General features: G+C 39.4%; 1 protein-coding gene across 3 annotated transcripts in view; it reads right to left on the bottom strand.

Moving 5' to 3' along the window:
- Positions 1-471: 471 nt before the first annotated feature.
- Positions 472-16,098, bottom strand: part of CEP162 (centrosomal protein 162) — a 94,249-nt gene continuing 78,622 nt past the window's right edge. For all 3 annotated transcript variants that reach the window (XM_062186448.1, XM_062186449.1, XM_062186447.1), the window contains 4 exons: positions 15,847-15,988; positions 14,034-14,132; positions 3,172-3,306; positions 472-1,923 (listed from right to left, as the gene is read on the bottom strand). In XM_062186448.1, coding sequence (XP_062042432.1) covers positions 1,714-1,923; positions 3,172-3,306; positions 14,034-14,132; positions 15,847-15,988 — 586 coding nt within the window. In that variant the 3' untranslated portion in view covers positions 472-1,713. The remainder of the gene's footprint in view (positions 1,924-3,171; positions 3,307-14,033; positions 14,133-15,846; positions 15,989-16,098) is intronic.

Consider the following 16,098-nt stretch of genomic DNA (forward strand, 5'->3'; position numbering starts at 1 on the left):
TAAATAACTTCACAGACAAACCCAGAAAAAAATGCTCTCCCAGTTATCTGGATATCACTTAACCCAGTCAGGTTGAAAACTAAAATTAATCATTAATGGGAGAGACTTTCTGGAGCTTAACTTTTCACAAAATGTGTCCTTTTTCTGGGTATTCATTGTGGTCCCTAAGGACAATGACTAAGGAATAGGCGTGGTTCCTGAGGTTTCTATTGTGTTAAATCTCTCTGATTGCACTTACTGATCTTCAAGTTGTAAATGGAATAGGGGACTTACCATGTGCACAGCATACTCTGAAACAGAATAAGATGTAAGTAATTATTGAGGTTTGCTCTTCCCATTGTTCAGAACCTGCCGCATTTGTGCTTGGAATCGAATGGGCCACAGATAGCCCAAAGGACAACAGGAGGGAATGGTACAGCTATGTATTAATAAAGAGGCTTGCAGATGAATGATACAAAAAAGAACACTCAATAACCAAAATAAATTATTTATAACTTAAAATTATTCCACATAAAAAATATAAACTATAGCATTTTACTACCCTGTTCGGAAAGGTACATTAAAAAATATGGACAATAAGACAGTAATTGCATTCCTTACATTTAGTAACTTTCACATCTCACATTGCTGCCCACAATTTCACAAAGATCTAGTGCACTTGTCCTTTGTAAGGTATTTTACTTTGTAATTATTGTCCTAGAATGGCACTTATTGGTATGTGGTAACTGAGCACTTGGAATGTGACTATTTCAATTGAGATGTGCTACTCTCTCTGTAAAATACATTTTAAAGATTCAGTATGTCAAATGCCAAAACTCTAATTTTATATTCACATCTTTTTAAATGTGGCTAATAGGAAGTTAAATGCTCATATGGCTTACATTACATTTTATTACATAGTGTAAGAGAACATTTGGAGAAGAGCTGCTGTAACTCTGACTTAACCATTATCTTATATACTTGATACCTGCTTTTGGAAATGGGAATTATAAATTTTGGTTTGGCTACTTTTATGCATATTTGTGATTTTTTTTTTTCTTTCTAATGGGAATATATTAATTTTAAATAGACAAAGTAAAATCATTATATACTAAAAAGCAGTACTGGAATTAAAGAGACATAGCTTAAAAGATTAAAACAGTATGATAAAACTATATTTCCATATTGTGAAATGTATTTTTTACCTTAATACCAGTGCACAAAAACAAACCAACCAACCCACCTAGAGGAAGGAGTGAAAAACTGGGAGGACACAGAATTCACCATCTCCATGTACAGTCTGTAACTATCTTCTGAATTACTGAAGAAACTATCACTTGAGTTCACGTGACTGTCCACATGGCTGTGCTCAGATTCTCACCTATCCTCATGGGAAAGAAGCTGGTTTTCTGTCACAAAAAAACTCGGTACATAGTTGGGCAATAAATGCCAGTGTACGCACAATTTTCCCTTTCCATTTCTTACATATGCTACACCTCTCACAAATCTTACTTGTTATGTCGGATTCATGGTCATCTGATTATAAAGGAACCTGCTGGTAGATCATTCAAAATGTGGAGTCAATACATTGGGATTTTTTCCTGTGTTAGTTAAGGGTAATTTATTTTGCCATGCTGCTCTAGTGTTTGTTTCTGGCATCACACTGAACACTGGTGTTCAAAAGCCGTCCTGACAGTTTGTGCCTTTCAAGGAGGCCACGCAGAGTGCGACTTTCTAGTAATACTCTGGTGCATTCACTTCATCCGAAAGAGCAATTGGCACAACCACCCCCTGCCGGTGTAGCTCGCGGAGAACATCCAGTATGGAGTCTAATTCTGTGCGGAACTTGTCCAGCTCACGGTTCTTCAACTGTGCCAGTCTTTTCCATTTCTCCACTTCTTTGTTTTGCTCAGTTTCTACTACTTGCTGTGTCTGCTGTATTATCTGCAAAAACAAAAATTCCACGTGACTGTCACGGTTCACGGTGGGGTGAAGAACTCTTCAGTCTCAGTTGAGGTGGGAAAATGTGGAATAGGCAAACCGTGGGTGTCCTCTGGGAGGTCTGTGTGTATGCAGTGGGAGGGTACTCCAAAAAATGTGCAGGAAAATGGGAACAGAATGTATTTATTTTGGTGTAAAAAATTTTGAAGTTTATGCATAGTATTTTCATAACATGTATTTCCATGGACTTTGTTGACAGAAATTATGAGGGAGTCTTCATAAAGAATATTTAAATGTTTCCATAAGATTCATATGTTGGAGCTCTAACCTTTGAGGCTGTTTTTGGAGTAAGGATATAATTAGGGTAAAATGAAGTCATAAAGGTGAGGCCCTGGGGGCTAGCACGTGGCAAAACAGGTTAAGCTGCCCCCGTGACACTGGCCTCCATATGAGCACTGGTTTCCAGCTCTCTGCTAATGTGCCTAGGAAAGCAGTGGAAGATGAACCCCCTGCAACCCGTATAAAGTTCCAGGTTTCTGGGTTCCGCCTCACCCAGCCCTACGAGGCCCTCATGTGATGAGACAACTACTGCATAAAGACAGATACCAGAGATCTCTGCTCTCCCTCCCTTTCCTTTGCAGGCCTGCACCAGGGAAGGCCCGTGTGAGGAAACAGTGGTAGTCTGTGAGCCAGGAAGGGAGCCCTCTGCAGAAACCAAACCAACCAGAACCTGATCTTGGAACCTTGAGAAAATAGATGTCTGTTACTTTTGCCACCTAGTAGTCTAGGACGTTTTGTTAGTACCTCAACCAGGCTAATACAGTGTACACAGAAAGCTAAATATTGGCACCACAGTGTCTTTACATTTATTATTTAAATTTCTATTAATTGTCTATAAATAGTTACATCATTAGTACTAGCTGTATAACACTGTGATTTTAATCTAAATTTATTTCTGAATGAACATTTGTTGAAATGGCTCGAATAGAGAACACTGTTCCCAAAGCCAGATGTGACTTCTTAGATACCCATTAATAATTCACATGACACAAGTGTTTTCTCTTTTCACTGGATAGAAGGCAAACCAATCTTTAAGCATTTGAGATTTAAGGTATTATTTTCTTTTAAGTTATGAATTTCTTTTTAACACGATCAAAATACAAGGGAAACACTTTTGCTAGGAGTGCAAAACTAGCAAATTAAAGGCACGTAAAAAAACCAACTATACAAATATGAAAATGTGGTCTTCACCTGCTGAAGTTCGTGCTCTCTTTGCTTATGCCTCATTTCCATTTGTTTAATTTTCTTTTCCAAGCCCATGAAATGTTTCATCTCCGGTGTATGGTTTTCTTTGGCTTCTCTCAATTCTTCTAAGAGTTTGGTAATCTAAAATTGAAATATGAAATAAATGAAAAACAGTCACAAATAATTCTAATAGCTAATCTTGAAAATCAAGACACTTGCCCAAGACTTTTCTAAGATGTATCTTGGATTATTAACTTTCATTCCTGTGTCCACAAAGTGAAGGTTCATCCCAGCTAACTGGACCACTTCTCGCTCCCATGTATGCCAGTCTGGTTATGGGGCTGAAAACTTTGATACATTTGGCTCTGCTACAGTGTATTTGTTTGACAGTAAGTTGTTTACTTATAGGATTAAAAATACATTTAAAGTACCTGACAGAGAATGGTGCCCAAAGCACAGAAAGTTTATTTAGTACGTGTGTATCCCTCTTTTGTCAATTCCCTATAAATTTTTTTTTTTTTTTTTGACAGGTAGAGTTATAGACAGTGAGAGAGACAGAGAAAGGTCTTCCTTCCGTTGGTTCACTCCCCAAATGGCCGCTACGGCTGGCGCTGATCCAAAGCCAGGAACCAGGTGCTTCTTCCTGGTCTCCCATGCGGGTGCATGGGCCCAAGCACTTGAGCCATCCTCCACTGTACTCCCGGGCCGGCACCACAGGTGGAGGATTAGCCATGTGAGCCATGGCGCTGGCCCCAATTCTCTGCAGTTATGGCTCTTGTTTTGATTGTTAGTAATTTATTCTAAAAGTAAAGGTATATCTATAAAGGCGGAGCTTCTTCAGTGTTGGCCATTATCTTAGGACCTGGGGATGCAGACACATGAAAGACAGATTGTCCTCACAAAGCTTAGTCCACTGTACTACCTCTGCTTTCATATCATGGTCCACAGGTAAAGTGGACAGGACTTGAAGGGGCCTTCTTATTGGGCTTGGTCAAATAGGATTTTCTTTTTCTTTTTTTTTTTGACAGGCAGAGTGGACAGTGAGAGAGAGAGAGAGAGAAAGGTCTTCCTTTTTGCCGTTGGTTCACCCTCCAATGGCCGCCGCGGTAGGCGCACTGCGGCCGGCGCACCACGCTGATCCGATGGCAGGAACCAGGTGCTTCTCCTGGTCTCCCATGGGGTGCAGAGCCCAAGGACTTGGGCCATCGTCCACTGCACTCCCTGGCCACAGCAGAGAGCTGGCCTGGAAGAGGGGCAACCGGGACAGGATCGGTGCCCCGACCGGGACTAGAACCCGGTGTGCCAGCGCCGCAAGGCGGAGGATCAGCCTAGTGAGCTGCAGCGCCGGCCGAAATAGGATTTTCATTCTGGTATTCAAGGGTGCTATCACAATGTAGTGGAATATGGGGAATTAAAAGATGAGTTTATTTTTCACAAAATCTTTGAAATCTATGCATATGAAAGATATTTTAATAGTTAATAGAAAGGCATATTATGAGAATAAATGGATTTCAAGTTTTTCTGCACCAAAATAAACCTACCTTCTATTTTTTTGGAGTACCATATAATCAGGAAAATAAATTCTATCATGAATCAGATTTTGCTAATTGTTAACATCAAAAGGCAATAAGCAAATAAAAAGAATAAATAAACAAATTCAGTCATGTTTTATATAGAAACACTCTTACCTAAATAACACTACAAAAAGCATGTATCTTACCTATATTGGCTGAAATAAAAATAAAAGCAAACTCAATAAGGAATAATCTAAATACTTCAAATGTAGAACATTCCTGATGATATCAGTGACCAAAGATATAACATGGTGTAATGATGAGTGCTGCGCATAAAAGATCTTAATGATAAATGATTACTAAAAGTTATTGCAGGGCAATCATGATTAGTGAAGTAAGAACTGCAGAGGTGTAATCAACTATCATTTCAATTGATATAAACTTTTTAATGGTTTCTGTGCCCAAAATGACTTTGGGTTTTCTGCTGTTCTACAACATTTCCAGAAACTGCTATCCTGTGCTATATACCTGAAACCCATTCATGGTACACTAGCCGGGCAGTTCCAGTCTCGTGAAAGAAGCAGTTAAGTGGACCAGAATGGCGTTCTGGAGTGGAGAGATGGTCATGGAGCAGTGAGGTGATAAGAGGGATAGCAAGCTCAGCCAGGAGGGATTTGTAAGGCAGCCATATTTGGATAAAGCCTTAAAAGGTATTACGATGTGCTAGGCACTATACTATACACTTGACAGATGTCTCCTCTAATTTGTTTATTAAACCTTATATTTCTTGTTTGAATTTACAAATAAAATGTGAAGGAGTTTTAATCTCTTCTATTCTCAGTATTCCTAGAACCAAGAACTGTGCCTGGCAGAGGGAAGGCATTCAGCAATTATTCATGAATTTAGTCATTGAAAGGTAGACTAATGAGCTAAAGAAACATTCTCTGGTAAATTACACAAATGTAGAGATCTGCAAAGTTCTAGATAAAAAGTAGCAACAATTTTCTTTTATTCCTACCTATCTAAAAGCAGCTTTTAAGAAAATTAGAATGGATTATACATATTTTAAAATATGGCATTTTAATGAAATATGGAGTTATACACCTTTGCTTATATGAGAAAAACTACTTCCTGATACATGTATATTACAGAAAAAACTGGAGATAACCTGTATGCCAATAACAGAGGATTGCTGAAAGAAATTAGAGTTTGTGGCCTGAGTCCAGAGGCCCTAGGTTCTAATGCTGGCACATATTTATGTAAGTTGGTAACTTTGGGCAACTTAGTTCATTTTTTTAGCATCATTTTTTTTTTTTTTTTTTTTTTTGGACAGGCAGTTAGACAGTGAGAGAGACAGAGAGAAAGGTCTTTTTTCCGTTGCTTCATCTCCCAAATGGCCGCCATGGCTGGCATGCTGCGCCGATCCAAAGCCAGGAGCCAGGTGCTTCCTCCTGGTCTCCCATGCTGGTGCAGGGCCCAAGCACTTGGGCCATCCTCCACTGCCCTCCCGGGCCACAGCAGAGAGCTGGCCTGGAAGAGGGGCAACCAGGACAGAATCTAGCGCCCCGACCGGGACTAGAACCCAGCGTGCCGGCGCCGCAGGTGGAGATTTAGCCTAGTGAGCCGCAGCACTGGCCATAGCATCAATTTCTTCATAATGTGGAAGTACTTATTTAGGTTGTGATGAGAAGCAAATAAAATAATGCCTGTAAAGCACCTAGCCTCATAAAGACTCGAAATACTAATTATTACTCACATCACAACTGCTGTATCGGACAGTGTTACAATGAAACTGCTAATGAAGACACACTGATGTGTAAAAAAATGCCTTAAAATCATGCATACACACAGGAGCACACATAGATGAGGGTCCTCAAGAAGTCTGGAAAGATGACATTAAATGTTTTATTTTAGTGCAAAAATTCTAACATGCATTTTCCACAAACTATTTTTTAAAGATTTATTTATTTGAAAGTCAGTTACACAGAAGGAGAGGCAGAGAGAGAGAGGTCTTCCATCCGATGGTCCGCTCTCCAATTGGCCACCATGGCCGGAGCTGTGCTAAACCGAAGCCAGGAGCCTCTTCCAGGTCTCCCACATGGGTGCAGGAGCCCAAGGACTTGGGCCATCTTCTACTGCTTTCCCAGGCCACAGAAGAGAGCTGGATCGGAAGTGGAGCAGCCGGGACTTGAACCGGTGCCCATATGGGATGGCAGCACTTCAGGCCAGGGCGTTAACCTGCTGTGCCACAGGGCCGGCCCCTCCACAAACTTTTTGAAGACCTCCCTCAGTTGCACGTGTGTCTGCATGAGAATACATCTCAGCACCTTTATGAATCTTCTTTATATGTAGGACTAGAAAAAAACCCAGAGGGATATATTGTAACATATACCTCTGGGTGGTAGGACTGCTGCTGCTCTTCTACCTTCTAGCACTAATATGTATTAATATTAGTATAAAAAGAAAGTGTGGAAAGGGTATAGTCCTCAATCAAATTTTCAGATGCTTTATAGGTCACTAGTTTACTCAAGTGTAAGAGTGATTCGCCTAGCTCACATTTCCTCCTGGAGGAGACAGAACTTACTGACCACTTGTGTAAGGTGGCTCAGGTCGGGGTGGAAAGCATTCAAGTCATCTGTGTGTCCCAGAGAAGGTATTTGCACTGTCCTCTTACTAGCGAGCACACAATATTACAGCTACCTATGTAATTCAAACTGACTCAGAAATCAACAGCCATTTTTACCACTTGAAATGAGCCTGCTCTGTTCATGTCTGTGTACTTTACAATTATCTCACTTGCCTCTGTGCTTGGAAATGGCGCAATGAGCTTCCTGGCCACTTTGCTGGAGGAATCGCTGGTGATGGTCAGCACTGTGTCTACAGGATCTAGATTCTAATCAGTTAGAGCGCCAGCACTGTGGCATAGCAGGTTAAGCCTCTGCCTTCGGTGCCAGCATCCTATGTAGGCCCAGAGGTTCAAGTCCTGGCTGCTCCACTTCCAATCCAGCTCCTTGCTGACGCACCAGGGAGAGCAGCGAATGGCCCAAATCCTTGGGTTCCTGCACCCACATGGGAGACCTGGAGGAAGCTCCTGGTTCCTGGCTTTGGCCTAGCCCAATCCGGGTTGTTAAGACTATTTGGGGAGTGGACCAGCAGATGGAAGATCTCTGTATTTCTGCCTTTCAAATGAAAATAATACTTTTTTTTTAAGATGTATTTAATCAGCCAGCACTGAAGAAGATACTAGGTACTGCTTCTTAAACAGCCATTCCTCCCTTTTTTTGCTGGCAAAGAATTGATATCGTTCAAGTGTTCATGTGTCTCGAGGTAAATTTTGATCACTTTAAGCCCGTTATAGATGTCTAGCTTCCCTTCATAGGGTATTAGTTGTGAGGTAGACATCTGATGCAAACGAGGTTGGATGGCGGGCATTGTAGTCTGTATGTATCTGTTTATTTTTCTTTCTAGAGAAAGGAAGCTCCCTGAGAAGCATGGGGTTTCCTCACCTCATCCAGTGTTACCAAGTGTGGCCTGTGGTGGTTATGTGATGCTAATAAATGTTTACTGTGGCAAGTCAAAAACTTAAACTCAGATCTTATCACAGAACCCAAGACCAAGTCATTGTTTGGTCATAAAACAGCAGCATCTAGCAGAATATTTGAGATTTTGATCATTTTTATGTGTGTCATGATAGTCCCTTGTATTTTATTTTTTTGACAGGCAGAGTTAGACAATGAGAGAGAGAGACAGAGAGAAAGGTCTTCCTTTTCCATTGGTTCACCCCCCAAATGGCCACTATGGCCGGCGTGCTGCGCTGATCCAAAGCCAGGAGCCAGGTGCTTCCTCCTGGTCTCCCATGTGGGTGCAGGGCCCAAGCACTTGGGCCATCCTCCACTGTACTCCTGGGCCACAGCAGAGAGCTGGACTGGAAGAGAGCAACCGGGACAGAATCGGCGCCTCAACTGGGACTAGAACCCTGGGTGCCGGCACTGCAGGTGGGAGAATTAGCCTAGTGAGTCGCGGTGCCGGCCGATAGTCCCTTGTATTCTAAGTCATCCTTGAATGGCTTCTAAAGCTTTTATAAAATACTTACAAACAAAATAAAAATCTAATGGAAAACAATCTGTAACCAGTAAAATACATATACTAACTGTGGAATATGAAAATAAGCAATAACAGTATAAATTTAAGTTGTCTCTAGGGAGTCTGAATAAAAAAGGTCCTTTCTCTGCAGTTTCAGGGTATGAAAAAATAAATGATTTTTGCAGTCAAGTGGGAGAGGAAAAATAAGATTGAAAAATCTATCATGTGCTACAACATAAAAGATTATAAAAAAAAAGGATTTGAGGAATATATGCCTTCGTTAGCATCAGTCAAGTGGAGATATGCTAAGTAGTTCATACAGTTTTCATCCCATTGCATGACATGATTTGAAATGTGATTTAAATATGGTTTTGATTTTTATAAGTCAATGATCTTAAATTTTAAAGAGATGTAGTTGGAAAACATTTTAGGTAACAAAAGCATGGAACAAAATGCGGAGCACAGGAAAATCCTTTCACACTTCCACAATTAGTAGGCTAAGAGGGAGATGGTTCCTTTTCCAATGAGACTGAGGGTATTTTGCTGTAATTACGTTAAGTACTTCTAACTCAGTACTTGGATTTCTTATGGCTCTATAAATATTTTTTAAAATCATGCCTGGTGTTATGGCACAGGTTAAGCTGCCTCTTGCAACACCAGCATCCCATAATGTAATGTTGGTTTGAGTCCTGGCAGCTCTGCTTCCAATCCAGCTCATGTGCCTGGGAAAGCAGCAGAGGATACCACCACATGGGACTCCTGGCTTTGGCCTGGCCCAGTGGTTACAGACATCTGGGGAGTGATCCAGTGGATAGAAGATCTTTCTCTGTGTCACTCTGCCTTTCAAATAAATCAGTCCTGAAGTTATTTTGAAACCACAGAAGCTATCAAAAAACAGCATAATTCGTCACTCCTTTGAAATGTATAGTGTGCCTTCACTTGTGGCCATGTGTAAACATGATAAAATACAGGAAACAAAGGTTCTCACACCCTGGTTAACAGCACAGCAGGAGGAGGAAAATACACAGGGTGAGCTCTCTTATGATTACTGTTTTCTGCCTGGAGGCAGTTTTGAAGCTAAGGGAATTGGAATTAGTTGAACAAGTCCTAGAAGTTACACAGTGGCAGGAATAGTTGGTATTCTCACCAATCTGAAAGCAAATGCCTCAGTGTCTAGGAGGATATCTGGGAATCCACAGAAGGGTAGCAGTGATAAGAATAAATCAGCTATTCTAGATTAACTGCATACTGAATGCAGGTGTTCACGTTAAAAGGCAGAGTGTCACTGTCTGAATTAAAGACTGAGTGTTTTAGTTTTCCAGTCACTAGGCTTAAAAATCATGTGTTGCAGCTATGATGGCTTGAATGTATTCCCCAAAGTTTAAGTGTTGACGACAACTTCCAAAGCAACAGTGCTGGAAAGTGGACAAGAGGTCATTAGATCATGAGGGCTCTGCCCTTACAAGAGGATTAAAGTCTTAGTTATCTCCAGTGTTAGAAGAGCAAGTTGGGCTCTTTCTTGCCTTCCCCTTCTACTACAGAGTGACACAGCACTAAAGCTCCACAAAAATATCAGCACCATGCTCTTGTACTTCCTCCAGCACCGAATAAACTTCTTTATACATTACCTAGTCTTAGGTATTCCATTGTAGCAGCATTTTAGCTTTTCCATTTTCTACTCTTTTAGCTATGCTTAAACTAAGAACCATTTTAACTATCACTGTACTGTTAAACCAGAAACACTCTACCTTGACAAATTCTTTACCTTGCAAATATAAATACATTCTTCCTTTCATTACTTTTCCAAAAACCTTTACTTTAGGTCTGTGAGGGTCTGTAAACTTACACATATTCTTAAACACTGAAGGAATGCACAAATAGCCTTGGAGCTACTAGAACAAGATTTTAAAGACAGTTACATAACTGTAGAATACTTTCTCATTGATCTTTTCATTATTAGTGCTATGTTTTGAATCTAAGCCTTAAATGCCTAAATAATACAAATGGTAGATATGCTTCAAAGAATAGCACAGCTTTTCTGGTTTTACAAAAGGATCTTGGGGTAATAAAAAATAGTTGGTTTCCATGAACAACTATTTCGTCTAAGGATATTGTTAGTAGTGATCCAGCATGACTGTCATGGTGACTTCATCTATTTCTTAGTCAAAGTAATTAGTGTATACTGAAGGAAACTGGAATATGTTACATACAAATTTTTGAGCTGAAGGCAATTAAGAGCAGCAAATAGAGAAAAAGCTCTCTCCTCCCCTTTTCTGTCTAAAGATAGAAATCCTCCACCAGAGTCTTGGACTCTATTCAACCCAGAGATGGCACCAGAGGAATCTGCAAGCTTTATGTTTCCTCCCTTCCAACTAAAACTCTTTTCCTTCATTCTGTTATTTCTCTACAAATCTAGTGTTTGTTGAAGATGCTACATAAGCCAGAGTTCTAAGCCACTGCTTTGAGTTACCTTTTGTTGAGGTTTCTACCACATGATGTGTGGTGCATACATTAATATATTTTTCTCTTCCTGACCATTTCTGGTGATCAGATGAGATTTCCTGGGATGCCCCTCTTGTTCCAGAGCCTACATATTGGATACTAGGAGTTGGTGAAAGTAAGAATTCTTTCCAAAGTCAGCGCCCCCAGATCTTTGTCTATTGACTTCTCTTAACCAACTGTGTTATAAAGTCCCTTGGAAAACCCTAGTCTGGTACTTTGCATGGTATTCTTCCAGATTAGGGTGTTGTTTCATGGCAGGCTCAGGAAACTCAGAATAAGAGAGGAACTTGCCCAAATCTATAGGTTTTATAAGCAAAATCTGATGGCAATTCCTTGTTTCCCTGGCCTGGACATGCTTTTAAAAGTTCCAGGGGCAAGTATTATGCTGCAGTAACTTAAGCTACTCTTTGGGACACTTACCTCCCATGTTGGAGTGCTGGCTTGAATCCCAGCTACTGTGCTGCTTCTAATCCAGCTCCCTGCTAATGCATCTGAGAGGCAGTAGATTATGGCCCAAATACTTGGGGTCCTGCCACTCATGTGTGAGATCTGCATTGAGTTTTTGGCTCCAGGCCCAGATGTGATCGAGAGCATGTGCGAAGTGAACCGGCTGATAGAAGATCTCTCTTTCAAATGAGTAACAAAATGTTACAGTAAAGCAGATTTAAAAAAAAAAAAAGGCCCTATGCCTAACTACTATTATGCTACACTTATGTAAATAATGAAGCTACATTTGATGACAGACCAGACTTTTAAAAAAAATTACTTATTTGAAAGTCAGCATTAACAGAGAGAGAGAGAGAGATCTTCTGTCCACTGGTTCACTCTCCAAATGGCCGCAAAGGCCAGTGCTGGACTAGAAGCTTATTCCAGTCTCATATGATGGTGCCATGGGTCCAAACACTGGGTGCATATTTAGCAGAGACATGGATGGAAAATACAGCAGCCAGGACATGAACCAGTGCCCAAATGAATGCTGATGCTGTAGGCAGCAGCTTTACCTGCTACGCCACAACACCGGCCCGAAGACTAGACTTATTTTTGCAAACAAACTGGAATTACTGTGATTATCTTGATGAACATAGGGGTACTGTAGAGAGGAAAAATTGTCATCTCAAGGACGGAGGGAGGAAGTATCATTATATTGTTAGAATTGTATTTATGAACTACACTGAATCTGTTCTCTTTGTGTTAATATTACATTAACATGAGAATATTATACATTTGCTGTGACCCTGAGAATCTAATGTATTAATTCCTTAAATAATAAGAAGTAATACCTTGTGGATATCAGAATTATCTTTGAGGTTTTATTATTTGGCCTGGATCCTGAATTCTTCTAGTTTCCTTTAGTATAGGGCAATAGTTTATTAAATTAACGTTTCTAATTTTACTCCCACCCTTCTGGTTTGGAATCACTACAGAACTGTACTTTTCCTGAAGCCCTAACAAGCTGAAGCTGAATGAGCTGATATAAACTACGGAGAACCACCACAATCACAAGTGGACAACCTCATGCCTGTTGCTGTGGGCCACTCATATCACTGCAGACATCTAGAATTCAACCTCAGCAATCTTCCTGATGGACTACCCTTCCAGACTCAAACTGGGTTACAGACTGCTCCAACCAATAACCTTTGTTTTTTTGTTTCCACAGAAATTGGTCTTATTAAATCACCATATAGAATGTAAGCCTCCCTGCAGCTCATCATGGAATAAGACACAACTCTTAACTATTTTCAGGTCTGAGCACTGATTCAATAAGATATTGGGCAATATGCTTGCTTCTTTTCTGCTTGTCTCAATCCACATTTCTAGCCCTCCCCACTTTTGCCAATCTCTAATCCAAATCTCAAAATCGACCAATTTGGCAAATTCTAAGCTACTGCTTTTAGTTACCTTGTTTTTTATATATATATATATAGATAGATAGATAAACAAGCTTGTTATCTGTATCTGTCTATCTTGTTACTCTTTTCTTGTTAAGACAGCATCACACAATGTATAAAAAATTATATATATAAAATTATATATAATCATATATATATCATATATAATTTTTTATACATTGTGTGATGCTGTCTTACAAGAAAAGAGTAACGAGATAAACAAGATTGTTATCTGTACTGTCCTAATTAAGAACTCATGATGGTTGAGGAAAAAACTATTTCCCTCCCCAACATGGCATTAATTATTTTACCACCTAAAAATCAAGCAGGGGTAGCGCTGTGGCACAGTAGATAAAGCTGCTGCCTACAGTGCCGGCATCCCGTATGGGCACTAGTTCAAATCCCAGCTGTTCCACTTCTGATCCAGCTCTCTGCAGTGGCCTGGGAAAGCAGTAGATGGCCCAAGTCCTTGGGCCCCTGCACCCACGTGGGAGACCCAGAAGAAGCTCCTGGCTCCGGATCAGCACAGCTCTGGCTGTTGCAGCCATCTGGGGAATGAACCAGGGGGGATGGAAGACGTCTCTCTCTGCCTCCCCTTCTCTGTGTAACTCTGACTTTCAAATAAATAAAACCAAGAAAATACCTTGTTTCTACATCCCACAAAATCTGAACAGTAAATACAAGCATATAAATAATTTCTGACAACATGTGAATCTCATCTGGGGAAAGGATAATTTATATAAACGTTAGTATTTTCTGGACACATGATCATTTCAGATTATGCCCATTTATACAGTTAATTTAGAAGATATATACAGAAATATGAGTATCACTGAAATGTTTAAGCTGATTTTAGCTTAACAGTTTAGGTATTTCTTACCTCTTTCTGTAGGATTTCTTCTCGAACTTGGGAAACTGCAAGAGACTCTTGTTTATCCTGCAGCTCATTAACTTGACTTTGGAAATGTTTTATAAGTACCTAGGAAATACAAGTACACAGTTGATAAAGTTCCCCCCTGGTTACTATTTGAAACATGTAAGACAGTCAACTCATAACTGAAAAACATTTGAAAGAATGTGGCCAAAATTTATATTTTTGCTGACTAAGTATAACAGTATTAAGGAGCTATTAATAAAGCTAACACAATCATATCTGTTAAATGTCAAGTACATGAACATATTTTTCTATCAAGAAACTGAACTTGGGACAAATTCATATCTCTTATCTCCAATGCTGTAATTAAACTGTTGTAGTGATCAGATTATGCTGACTTCCTTTTAATTCACATTTTAACATATTTACAACTCTGGGAAAATAACATACTAGTACAATTTAAAAAGTCTGGAAAAGTAGAATTAAAAGGTAAGTTTATTTTGGTGTGAAGCATTTTGAAATCCACATACCTACAAGGCCTTCAAAATGATCATGGAAAATGCACAGTATGAAAACACTATGCACAGATTTCACAATTTTCCATCAAAATAAACTTACCTTTTAACTTTTCAATTAACTTTCTGAAATACCCTGGTATTTATGGCTGTGTGGCATTTTGACATTACTTTTCTCACTCTGACTGTTCCCTACTACAAAATCAATTGATGCACTATTTGCAACTGCTGAATGATGCCCTAGGCGCTGGAGAGGTTATCTGAAAGTCCATATGGATTTTTACCGCTCAAAAGCACTTTAAATATTTTTTATTAACGTACTAAAACAGTTCTCTGCATCTGAGCTATTTAAGTTGCAAATTCATCATCTGAATCCATTAGTACTTCAGCATGTGTCTTCTAATAAAAGATTTCTAATAAAAGCATAATTTTATACTAAGAAAATTTACAATAATTTTAACATCTATCCAGCTCATATTCAAGCTGCTCCAATGGAGGGATTTGTTTTTAATTAAGAGGACATTAACTATAGGTGGGAGAGACAATGGCGAGATAATTATTTCTTATATTCCCCCATAAGCTTGCTTTTAAAAAGCTGAAACCTACAGAAAAGATGAACTCAATACACATATATATGTTCAACCTGATTCACAATTTTGCTGTATTTGTTTTGTGGGTACATCACTTAAAACTAAGTTGCAGATAAAAGTTCTGTATTAATGTTATTTTTCAAACACGTAGTATCACAGAAGATGGTCATACAGAAGTTCATAGATCTTTCAAGTGGATATACTGATTATCCAAGGCACATTAATTCAAGGAAATGCTGAAGAGCTGTCAGCTTAGAAGATATTTCATCAAGGTTTACAGCTATGTTCATTATTTCATCCCCAGTGCCTGATCATCTATAAACCTGGACCATTATTTGTTCCATGAATGAAAGGTAGTGGGCTGGAAAAATGCCCTAGGACAATTTGTCAGTTAGGACTTGGAGTAGGGGGAGATGGCCCGGGATTCAAGTTTAAGTACTAAGGTCCCAATCACATTTGACATATACTACACCATCCGTTACAACCTATTTAGAAGATGTATTTATAAATGTAAGGACAGAATGGACAAACACTTATTTATAGGGCATGATTCTACATAGATCAATGGTATCCTCTTCTGTTTATATATTAAAAAAATCAATCCAGTATTAATTTTTTATCACCAACCTCGAGTTAAACATTATTTGATTTGGAAATATTTATCAGTCCTGAAAAAAATACTAAAGTCAAGATTAAAACATATTTATCTTTTACCTCTTGAGTTGCTATTTTACGATTTAGTTCAGCTACTTTGGAAGAAGAATTTTCTACTGCATTTTGGCAAAGGAGTTTCTCCACTTCCCTTTGATGAGAGGCTTTGAGGGAGGCAATGTGTGCTGCAGTATCTTCCTGCATCCTAGAGAGAAAATGATAGAAACTCAGAAATAAAATAAGTGGCTCTTCAATCTCTAATTTAGTTAGGAAAATAAAAAAAGGGGGAGGGGACAGTAAAAATCCTAGAAATTA

This window comes from Lepus europaeus, chromosome 3 (assembly GCF_033115175.1).
Source record: "Lepus europaeus isolate LE1 chromosome 3, mLepTim1.pri, whole genome shotgun sequence".
In the NCBI taxonomy this organism is placed as follows: Eukaryota; Metazoa; Chordata; class Mammalia; order Lagomorpha; family Leporidae; genus Lepus; species Lepus europaeus.